The 12,513-nt window shown below is 44.1% G+C and overlaps 1 protein-coding gene across 1 annotated transcript in view; it reads right to left on the reverse strand.

The window, feature by feature from the left end:
• Nucleotides 1-12,513, reverse strand: part of Vps53 (VPS53 subunit of GARP complex) — a 135,372-nt gene that overhangs the window by 107,441 nt on the left and 15,418 nt on the right. Inside the window, exon 4 of the mRNA XM_031354443.1 lies at nucleotides 10,938-11,004. Within this exon, the coding sequence (XP_031210303.1) occupies nucleotides 10,938-11,004 (67 nt within the window). The remainder of the gene's footprint in view (nucleotides 1-10,937; nucleotides 11,005-12,513) is intronic.

Consider the following 12,513-nt stretch of genomic DNA (forward strand, 5'->3'; position numbering starts at 1 on the left):
CTCTCTCTTCTCTCTCTCTCTCTCTCTCATACACACACACACATTTCCTCCCTCTCTCTTTCTCTCTCCCTCTCTCCCTCCCACAGACACACGCACAACCTTTTCTTCAAAGAAGCTCAAATAAGACAGAAAAGAAATAAGAAGTAATATACACGAGCCAAGTGTAGTACTGCATGCCTTTAATTCCAGCACTCGGGAGGCAGTGTCAGACAGATCTCTGTGAGTCTGAGGCCAGCCTGGTCTACAGCCAGCCAGCCTGTGTAGAGAGATCCTGTCTCAAAATAAATAAATTAATTAATTAAATAAAACACATTTAAAAAAGTAATACACATGATAAGCACATGAGTAAAAAGTAATGAATGAAAACAAAAAAGGTAGAAATGATAAGCAGTCATTTGAAAAGTCCGTATTGGATAATCTAGTTTAATATAAGGACAAGACAGGAAAGGCAACTCTAAGCATGAAAAGTGAATGAAAACTCAGATAGCAGAAGGAGAAAAGAAGTAGACATCAGAGTCAAAGAATTTTGAGTAAGTGACACGTATGAAAATTAGCCCACAAAGCAGGACATGTGTGCTAAGGGTGTGGCTCAGAGCTCCAGGACAAGCAGGTACCTGGAATGGCTTTAAACCAGGGCAGTGGGGATGGAAAAGAACAGAGCTGGTGGGAAAGACACAGGAACCCAACAGACATCTGGACATACAGAATCTGGGACACAGATATTCCAAGGGCTGTCACCATCAGCAGCCACACCTGCAACATTACAGTCCCTTCTTAAACTTGAGTGAGCCCAGCAGTGTGAGAGGTGTTTAAAATACATTCATTCTTATCTTCATGGCTCAGATGAGAACCTGGGGCAAAGGCCAAGGCATGGTGGCGGACACCTTTAATCCAAGCACTGAGGAGGCAGACGCAGGCGGATCTCTGAGTCAAGGATAGCTAGGGCTACACACAGAAATCCTGTCTTAAAAGAGATAAAGGAGTGGAAGAGGGAGTATGAATCTGGAGCTGAAAGAGGTATCATGTCATAAAGCCATAGATAACAACAGAGGTGAATTTCAAATTCAAGGCCAACTCAAGCATTTTCAACTTGATCATGCTACCACACCAACAGTCAACATGACCCAATGACTGTAACTCTGAGAAGTGAAACGAAATCTTCAGCCTTTCTTAGTCATAGAGGAAGAGAAAATAGCTGTTTAGATTCTTTCCAGGCTGCCTGAACACGAGGGTTTTACAGGACAGATGGCAGAACTCCAACGAGGCTACAGAGATGTTCCTAAGAAAAATAAAAAGGCACTACATGTGAGAGAATGGGCAGGAGGACAGAGATCAAGGCCAGCCTGGGCTATATCCTGAACTTGAAGCCAGCCTGGGCTACTTAAAGAGACTCTTGTCTCAAAACACCAAATGTGCAGTGAAAGCATGTGCTTTAGTAGTCTGATCAAGCCCAGTCACATACAGAGCTAGATAATCAAAAGCACTTGCTTTAACCACAGTTAAGTGTTCTAGAAGCAAGCAAAGGAGAACATTCACGTGGCTCCAGTTTGTCAAATAAAGACAAGCTACCCTTACTTAGCCTTTGCACCAGATGTAAGGAGTCCTGGGTAGGGAATGGGAGCCTGGCTCAAGCAATATTAGGGACACTATGCTTACAGAAGGCTGTCATCCAGGCCAGGCTGGTCCATGAATCAGTGCTGTCTGCATTCCTGGGACATGCTCAGACCACAGCAATTTCAGCCTAAAAACATTCTGAAAAGTAAAATACAAAAAAGAGATACAAGAAAGACAGACGGACAAACACAGACACAGAGACATGCCCAGAAGGTGAAGGATGGATTGTGGGGGCAGGTGCTGTGGTCTGCACCTGCAGTTTCAGCTACTAAAGAGGCTGAGGCAGGAATGTCCAGCTGTTATCAATTACTGACTAATGGGAAAATAATAGCTTATACTTCAAAAAGCTTAATCATTTTAAGGTGTATTTAGAAGGAGAAATCAAGAAGCAGTTGTCATTCATTCATTCATTTATGTATTTACTTATTTATTACAGACAGATCCTCAGTATGTAGCCCAGGCTGTCCTCAAACTCATCATCTTCTTGCCTCAGCCTCCCAAGTGCACTGCCATGCCCCACTGGCAATTTGTGTGTCTGTGTATGTGTGTCTGTGTGTGTCTGTGTGTACGTGTCTGTGTGTCTGTGTGTGTGTGTGTGTGTGTGTGTCTGTGTGTGTGTGTGTGTGTGTTCTTTAAAACTACTGCCATTTATTTCCTAATTAATTTCATCAGTCAGTGGCTTAATTTTTCCCAAGGAAGGATGAGAGTGTGTGTTCCACTTTCATCATCTCCGCCATTACACTGCGGAGAGCAAACTCAGCTACACACTAAGGATCAGCACCGTGTGCTCATCCTAACACTGGCCTACTTTAGTCTTGGAAACATTATTTCTATTCTAATGCTTGAATTAGATGAGGTACTAATTTTTAATGATGAAAAGCAATGGTTATTTTCTCCTTGGAAAGCAACATACTTTCCTGATTCCGTTCATAAATCTTCATGATGTCTCTATTACAAGTGAAGCAACTAAGTATTGTTAACCTCCTTCTCTAGAGAAAATAGAAACACAATGATTAGGAAACATGGCCCTGCCAGGCAGTGGTAGCACACACCTTTAATCCCAGCACTTAGGAGGCAGGGGCAGGCGGATTTCTGAGTTCGAGGCCAGCCTGGTCTACAGAGTGAGTTCCAGGACAGCCAGGGCTACACAGAAAAACCCTGTCTTGAAAAACCAAAAAAAAAAAAAAGGAAACATGGCCCTGATCCAGGCAAGGTATTGCCTTACCTGTCATCCTAGCATTCAGGAGGCAGAAGTAAGAGAATAAGCACTTCAAGACCAGCCTGGCCTACCTACTGAGTTCTAGCATAGCCTGGTCCACTTTATGAGATATAGTCTGGGGGGGGGGGGGGGGTGCTGGAGAGACAGATCAGTAGACAAGAACACTTACTGGCTTCCAGAGGACATGAGTTTGGTTTCTGTGCACCCACGTCAGGCAACTCACTACTGCTTGTAATTCCACAAGAATGCACACATGTATTACACACACTTACACATAAATAAAAATAAATCTTAAAAAAAAAAAAGAAACAAGCAAACTAAAACAGAGAGAGAAAGATGGGGGGGAGAAGGGGGGAAGAGCAAGAGCATCCTGGATGATGATGAAGACCAGGTAAGAATTCTGAGCATGGCGCACGCCTTTAGTCCCAGCACTTGGGAGGCAGAGGCAGGCGGATTTCTGAGTTCAAGGCCAGCCTGGTCTACAGAGTGAGTTCCAGGACAGCCAGGGCTATACAGAGAAACCCTGTCTTAAAAAACAAAAAGACAAAAAACAAACAAACAAACAAAGAATCCTGTGTTTTCTGGGCCTGGCACTTTAGACTGAAATGAGGATGCGGAAGGGGACACGAAGTGCCTGATGGCAGCAGAGTGCAAGGGTCTGAAGCTAACCTGTTCCACTTTCTCATCAGCAGCTTGATTGGAGAGAGAGCGTACATATGGAAGATTTGATGGTGAGATCACTGAGATTACAGCACTCTGGATAGGTTCAAACAATCAAGTAAAACACAAGACACAACCAAGGGTAGCACATTCAAAGTCTGGTGCAGATTTTAAAGAATCTACCACACAAATAAAGGAGAGAGCTTAAATGAGGTTCATATGAAAAAAAACCTGGGGCAGTGGTGCAGAGTGCTGGGCCACACATGTTTTGTTTGGCCTTTACAGTGTTTAGGAAAAACACCAAGCCAACTAATAGAGTTGGGAGAGGCACAGAAAAACCCAGACTCCTAGCTTCTCTTGAAAAACTGATAGATCTGGCAACTCCAGGCCTGACAAATGGGCTACAACTGTCTCCTTAAGACCCTTCCTTCACTGTCCCAAAGGAGACAGATATGGATCACACACTTGGCAACCTAAGCTGCTTCTGTTGCTTTCTTACCTGCAAGGGCATCCTTGCAACTCTTGACCTGAGGGCTGCAAGGGACTGGCAGTTTGTGGAGGCCAAGAAGTGATATGGCTGCTGAAACCCCACTAAACCCTGGGGAGCAGGAGAGCAGGAGCCTCAGCAATGCCACTTAACTTCTGAAGAGGGGCAGATTCCCCCAAAGACTCTAGAAAAACAATCACTGTCTTCCCTCCAAAATATGTCTATCCACATAAAATGTAATTAGTTTCAGGGTGTTGACAGACCCTGGATGGTCTGTAATAGAAAGCAGTTATCTCAATGAAACACCCTGCATCTTCATCAAATCGAGTGTGGATGCTTTTGAGAGTCCATCATTAACTGTTTGGTTTGTTGATGAATGGCATTCCCTCAGAGAAGGAGGGCATGGGAAGGTTACTGGACTCTCTGAGAAACCAGTTGGTCTTCCCAGCCATCTGCCTGCAATTCTGCCACAACTGCACATGCCTTGAGGATCTTGGGAGGAGTTAGAGAATAGAGGTTGGTGAAGGTCAATTAAAGTGGAACTTCCATGTGTATTTCTATGGAGAAGCTATCAGTCATGTTGGGTAAAGACTTTCAAGTCTTCTTTGGGGCCACCCAAACACCTGCCAGTAACCCCTGGCCCATACACTGCAAGTAAATTCAGTAAACTCATTTGTTCCCCAGGGTGAATTCTGGTGAAACTGTATTTTGGTTTGTTGTTTGGACCTTGTGAGGAGAAGGTAGACTGATCTGTGTCTCCCCAGAGAAGGAATCTGCACAACAAGGCCCCAGTCTCAAGCAAGGAGATAGAGCACCCCTGCACGTTTACACAAACAAGGAGATAGAGCACCCCTGCACGTTTACACAGACAAGGAGATAGAGCACCCCTGCACGTTTACACAGACAAGGAGATAGAGCACCCCTGCACGTTTACAGTGTCTACTTCTGAGGAGCTCACATTAAGGGAATGCTGACAAATCCCATTCAGAACAGGGAAAGCTCTGGAAATAACATCAAAGAATTAAGGAAATGAAGGGTGGATATGCCAGAAAAGCAACCCCGCAGCCATCCTAAATCGCAGAAACTACCACAGGGAATGGGGTTAGGTCTATGTGGTCCACCTGGCAGAACTGAGATTGATGAGGGCTATAGTGAAGTCTACTTCCCTACTCAGTTCAGTCTAAGAGAATTCTCCCAATTAAAGCCAACAAACCTGGAAGAGTCTACCCCGTGGACCAGAACAGTTGGTGATCATATACATTTTCATACTTCTGCAGAATCACAAACTGTCTGAGAAGCCATATAAAGTAATTTCAATTGGGTCAGGGCTCACACTACAGTTGTCTACAGCTTTTTCCAAACCTGGGCTTCAGTAAGCAGAGAACTGTAGAGAGTGGTAAGGGGTTCTCTTCCCTTCCTAAACCTCAGTCAGGCTGAGGTTTCAAAGAAGCAACCATGCTGTGGCCAAGCTGCACACAAGAGACAAAGCTGGAAATCACTCTTGCATCAGTGATTCTCAGCAAGCTCCCTGGAAACTGGTCATGCTTTGGCGCTCTTGCAACTTCAATCCTAGCTTTTCCCTCCTCTAATCTGCTCTTACATTCACCTCTTTCTAGCTACCTTCTAGCTGTCTGTTTTAATCCTTGGGAAGCTGCCTACATTTTAAAGCATATCGAGCATGTATGTGCAGAACTGACTCACTAGCCACACATTTCCAATATGTGAACATTGAATTAAAGTTGTGGACTGATGATCTCAACAGATGAAAATGAAGAGGACTTGGTACCACAGGAATTTTGTTAAAGCATTGTAGTCTGGCTAGTAGAAGTCACAGACTAGACCACTTCATGCTGGCCCACACGAGGGACGGTCAACAACCAAAGGCTTTCCAAAACGTTTATTTAGCTGATTGCTAACCAAGCAGCTAGTATTCTAGAAACTGAAAAACAGCCTGGTTGAATCTTCCATTTAAAAATCTGCCCAGATATTTTTTAAAATGTTTATTTATGTGTATATGCATATGTCTGGGTGTGGATTTGTACTCAGGAGTGTGGTGTCCCCAAAGGTCAGAGGCATCAGATCTGCCATAGCTGGAGTTATAGGTGACTGTGAGCAGTCCAACATGGGTACTAGGAACCTCGGGTCTACTGAAAGAGCAACAAGTACTCCTAACCACAGAATCATCTCTCCATCCTACAAAAAAATTTTAAGACAAGGTTTCATTATATAGCTGACTATCCTAGAACGCCATCTGTAGACTAAGCTGGCCTTGGACTCACAAAGATCCTCCTGCCTCTGTCTCCTGAGTGCTCTGAGTGCTAGGATTAAAGGCATGTGCTACCTTTACACTTCCAAACAATTAAAAAAAAAAAAAAAAAGAACTTTTTCAGGGTTCAGGTAAAGTGCTCAGTGAGGGAGGAGCATGAGGGCCTGAGTTTATCTCTAGCACCCCACAAAGTTTGGGCACAGCAGCATGCACCCACAATCTCAGTGCTGGAGAGTGGCTATTTAGGGACTGCTGTTTAGCCAGCCTAGCTCAGTGAGCTTCAGGTTCAGCGAGAGACCTTGCTTTAAAAAGTAAGGTAGAAAGACACTGATCTCCTGCCTACACACAGACACACAGACACACAGACGCAGACACACACACACTCACAGAGAAAGAGACCGAGAGAGAGGGAGAAGGAAAGACAGAGAGAGAAAGGGAGGGAGAGGGAGAGGGAGAGAGAGAGAGAGAACACAAAAGAACTTTCCTGCTAAAAATGTAATTTACAAGGCTAACAAGCTGGGCTTCATGCCTGAACCATAGAAAAGGAGACAGAACTGACTCTGCCAACTTGTTCTCTGATCCCAGCCCATGCACCGATGCACACACTTATGATTCTCCCCCACCATAGTAAATATCTTAAAAATGTCTTTCAAGAGATCATGAAAGTCAGGTCTGGAGGTATGCACCTGTAATCCTAGCACTTGGGAGGTGGAAGTTAGAGGGTCAAAAGTCTAGAATGCACTTCATAAGTAGCTGTCTCAAAAAACAAAGCAAAAAACCCCCAAACAACAAAAAAGCAAGCAAATTCAAATAAGACTCCATGATATGCACTAAGGCCAGTCTCTGGCTGTTCAAGGTTGAAAAGCACAGCTGCTCTGGTGGGCTTGGAAGATGCTGTCTGGGCAGGGTACCTCCCTTTGACCCTACTGTTGCTGTCCTGAGTGTTCTCAGCCACTGATAAGTTCCGAAAGCAAATTCTGCTTGTGCTCCAGGAAGAGGTGAACATGGGGCCTCCTGACCTATAAAGCCCAGTGTTTTGGCACATCCATAATTCCCCTCATCTGTGCCAGTCAGCTGGAGATTCCCATCAGCAAGCCACCCACCAGAGTCACCCTTCTATCCCTAGGAGCTGACAAGGACAGAACCAAGCACGCTCTGCTGACAGTCTCCACTCGAGCTTGCATTTCAATCTGCCGGGAGAGACAGATGGAGGAGATGACAGGAAAAGTGATTATTTCTGCTGGGCTTCCTCTCTGTCTGGATTCTAAGGAGACGAACACAAAATTCCATCACACACTGAAATGTGATCTAAACATTCTTGAAAACATGGTCTTGTTCTCTGAAATACGAGCTGCCCTGCTGGCAACCACATGAAGTTAGGGAGAGGCATTCCTGAGGCCTGCCCCTTCTGGGGCTCACTCCCATGCTGCTCGAGCATGGCCCACAGGTAGTGGCCAGGATGTGTTCTGACATAGCATGAGCAACAAACAGTCCTGAAGAATCATCAGCTCCTTTTCGTTTTCTTAGGATTTCACGTACCTGAGACTCTCCCAAGTAGTTTAAGGTTCCTGGTGAGCCATTCTAAATGTAGGTCACAAGATATAATAGTGCTATTCCAAATAGCCTGGGCCTATTCACACATGAACCACATAGGCTGGAGATGCAGCTTAGCCATAGAGCTACACATACTTGCTATTTGAGCTGAAATTTAAAGATAATAAAAGAGTTCTTGCCTTCAAGAAGTCTACAAACTAGCCAAGAGGATAAGTAAGCCAAGGAAGAGCATTCACTCCGAAGGCCAGGCACAGCAGAGGGCTGAGGAGTGACACACATCTGTCTCCCCTCTGTAGATGAGGAGAGTCAGATAAAGGTCAAGTCTCCTAGGGCCTGAAATTATGATTCCTTTGATGTTATTCAGATGGGAAAAATAAAACATCATTCTTTAAAAAGCAGTATTTAAGCTGACCTTTAAATGGGTAAAGTTTTAAAATGTAAAAACTGGAAGAAAGGGAAGCAAAAAACCGCAACAAAAACAAAAACAAAACTACTCAGGCCTTAACAGAGAAGACTGGCGGTTGACCAGATTAGAGAGGCAAATGTGAGGATTGTCTAGATCGGGTTAAGAAAGCAGGAAGACCCTCCCTAAACTCCATGGGCTGGGGTCCTAGCCTGATTAAAAAGAAAAAACTGAACTGAACAGCACCCTTTACCTCTTCCTGCCTCCTAAGTGTGGATGCAATGTGACCAGCTGCCTAACACTCCTGCTGACATGCCTTCCAGGTCATGACAGATGTCTCCCCTCCAACTGTGAGCCACAATAACCCCATCCTCTCTTAAATTGCTTCTTGTTGGGTGTTTTGTCACAGCAATGATAAATAATTAATACAGGTACAAAGATATACATGGGTCAGAAAGCACAGGGCATGTGGCAGAGCAGAAAGTTTTCAGTATAAATGAAAAGACAGAAGTTTGGAAACACTGAAGGCGGCCTCAAGCAGCAAGTAAGAAAGTGTGTTTGACTTCACTCAGTGTGTCAGAGGCATAGAGTGTTCTGAAGAGGCAAATGGCATGACACAAGAAATGGAAGTTAACCAGCACAATGAGGACCTTCCTCCTGATTATTACTCCTAAGGTTCTGTTAACATAGGACCTGGTAGATAAAGACGAAGTAGTAAACCTGTGAGAGGTCAGGAAATAGGATGCCTTTAGAGAGATAACAGCAACAAACACTGGTGATAAGAAAAAGGTCAGGGGCTGGAGAGATGGCTCGGTGGTTTAAGAGCACTGGCTGCTCTTCTGAAGAACAGGGATTCAATTCCCAGCACCCACATAGCAGCTCACAACTGTCTGTAACTTCAGTTCCAGGGGATCCAACACCCTCACACAGATATCCATGCAGGCAAAACATCAATGTACATGAAATTAAGATAAATAAATTGCTTTTTAAAAAAAAAGAAAGAAAGAAAGAAAAAGAACAAATATAGGCTGCGTCCTATGGATACCAATAGAAGGGGTATATTAAGAGTGAACAGAATGAAAGCCATACAATGTAGGAAGTAGAAATGGAGAAAACTGAAAATGGACCTAGGGCAACAACCCAGTTGGTAAGATACTTGGTTCTCAAGCACAAAGACCTGAGTTCAATCCCAGCACCCATAAAAAGCCAGATACAGTAGTGCACGCCTGCTGTCCCAGCAATAAGGAGGCAGAAAGAGAAGGATCCTTGGGGAACTGTTTGCTAATTTAGTCAAATTGATGAGCTCAAGGTTTAGTAAGCAATTCTGTCACAAATATAGGGTAAAAGCAATCAAGGAAGACAGCTGAATTTGATTTCTGGCCATCACATGTACCAGTGCATGCGCGCTCGTGCATACACATACACATACACACAGACACACACACACACTAAAAACACAAATAAAGGGGGTCTGGAGAGATGGCTCAGTGGTTAGGAGCACTCATTGCTTATGTAGAGGATCCAAGTTCAGTTCCCAGCACTCATATGGCAGCTCACAATCATCTTGGAACTCCAATTCCAAGGGGTCTGACACCGCCTTCTGACCTCCACATGTGTACCAGGTACAAATGTGATCCACATACAGGCAGGCAAAACACTCATATACACAAAATAAAGATAAATAAAAAAACAAATAAATGAAAAGCAACAATAGGAAACATAAAACTGAAAAACATCTTTGAGCCATTAGCAGCAGAAATCGGGATGCTGCAAATGAGGAGACGTCTACCTAGGAGTAGACCCTTTTTACACTCTGAAGCTAAGCACCATTGAGAGTGTTTTCAGATGCTAGCTACACTGAAGCTATAGAAAGCTGGCCACTATGGGTTGCATGTGTAATCCCAGCATTTGTCAGGCTGAAGTGGGAGGACTGGGCTACACAGTCAACACTGTCTCAAAACCACCTGGCACTTGGTAGAACACTTGTCTAGTGTGCACAAAGCCCTGGGTTTGATCCCTAACACTGCAAAAAGCCAAACAGGACAGGGAGGAATGAGGTGATTCTAGCAGAGCATGGCTGACTAAGGTTTACTAACTGAAAGGAATGGCTAGACACTGTGGAGAAGAGGGAAAAGGCACGCACATTCAGCATCTCTGTTATCACAGCTATCTCAGAGCAGAATCCAAAGAAACAAGAACCTGGTTAGCTAACAGATAACATTTGCCCTTCAGTTACCAAAGAGACCTCCTCTCCACAGGTTTCTTTCCCCTTCATTCCCTCACGATAGCCCTCCATGAGACTGAAGACTGGAACGAATCCAGTCCTGCTGGCTGGCAGGGCAGGTGAGGGAACCATAGCTGCCTCACATCAGTGTCGCCTGCAGCAATCAAACTGCAGACCAAAGCAGGCACTTGAGTTAGGCACCGGACATAAGATGTTTGAGATGATGAATACCAGGATCCTTCAGTGTTCATCCAGCATAGCCTGCAGGTTGCTGACCCTAGGTGAGCTGCACATTAATACATGAGTGATGCGGGTCTGGAGGACACAGAGTGAGAGAGAGCTCATGGCTGGTCTGGAGCCCCTGACACAGTGGGGCAGGTCAACCATGCTTCCTGCTCTACAGGAACAGACTAATAAACTGCAAACAAACTGCTCAACATTTTGGTCACTTGGTTTTTTGGTCTTTATAAAATTAGGGGAGTGAAACTAGGGGAGGGATGTGTCACTTACTTGCCTTCCATCCTGCCCCACATTTGTCTGACCTCTTACGACAGTCCGGATATTGTCATCTAGTCTCCTGGCCAAAAAAATAAATAAATAAATAAATAAATAAAAGGTAAGATACAAGTCATTCAAGTAAACTCTATTCTGGGTAGAAAATCGGCAATTCACTCACCAGCCTTTGCAGGCTGTGCCTAGCTAGTGCAGAGTCCTAAACAAGTAAAAGCAGCAATACACGCACAAGAAACCACCATCAGTGCAGACACAGGTATTATCTTGTTTTAAAAAGGGCAGGAGCTAATATTCAGAAGTGACTGAAAGGACCAATAAGACTGTAAATGTTTCCAGAGTAAACCAGCAGTGACAACATTAGAGATGTTTTACAGAAAGAAGCTAGCAGATTCAAATTAGCAACTGCAAAATCTCTACTTTGGTGACATTAAAAGGGTCAAGGAGACAGTGTGATTTGTGAAATCAGAGCTTAGTCTTTATGCCTTGATGGTGTCAGAGGTAGGTCTATGGCTTCCAGGATCTCTTTTCTCTTGGGCTCAGCAAGGGCCACTGTGCAGGGCCTCTGCCAGAGGAATTTCTATCAGTCAACTTCATTTTGTGCCTGAAGAATCTGTTTAACGTATGGTAGCAAGAAATACCTAGCTGACAGGGCTCCCTGGATTACCAGAATATTTCTACTTTCTATATATAAACTCTGGCAACATTAAGGTCTCCTCTAGAGCCACTATGGCTAAAGCTAACAAAACAATGAGGAGGCTTTTTTTTTTAAATTTCCTTATTTTATTATTTTATGTTTTTGAATGTTTTGCCTGCATGTATGCATGTGTACCATATGTATGCCTTGTGCTTGCAGAGGTCAGAAGAAGGTGTCAGATCCCCTAGGACTAGTTATAGATGGTTGTGAGCCACCATGTGGGAGCTGATAACCAAGCCCGGGTCCTCTTGTGTTAAGAGGAACAAGTGTTTCAATAAACAAGCCTCCTCTCTAGCTCCTCTTTGTGCTTCCTAAGGTACCAGTGGGACAACACATTTATGGGGCAGTGCCGTTTACTGAAAGATCTAACAAACATTGTGTGTGTATGGGGGGGAACAACTCATCTTCTATACTTAAAATGTTTTCTCATAAAAAAAAAACTAAATAAAACCAAGCTGGATATGGTGGTACACACCTTCAAATACTACCCCTTTGAAGACAGAGGCAAGTGGATCTCTGAGTTTGAAGTCAGCCTGGTCTACATAGTGAGTTCCAGGACAGCCAGGGGCTACAGAGAGACACCCCATCTCTAAATAAGTAAATAAATGTTTTTTTAAAGGAAATAAATAAGTATACACAAACTCCCCAAATTAATTTGAAGCAATGTAGTCAAGCTACTTATACAATGAAAAGATGTTTATTTAGTACTTCTTAGGTACCAAATTTATAAATGCGGACGTGAATAAGGCAGAAGAAGGTCACTGGGCACTGGGCGGTGGTGGCGCACGCCTTTAATCCCAGCACTTGGGGGGCAGAGGCAGGCAGATTTCTGAGTTTGAGGTCAACCTGGTCTACAGAGTGAGTTCTAGGACAGCCAGG

This window comes from Mastomys coucha, unplaced genomic scaffold, assembly GCF_008632895.1.
Source record: "Mastomys coucha isolate ucsf_1 unplaced genomic scaffold, UCSF_Mcou_1 pScaffold5, whole genome shotgun sequence".
Lineage (NCBI taxonomy): Eukaryota > Metazoa > Chordata > Mammalia > Rodentia > Muridae > Mastomys > Mastomys coucha.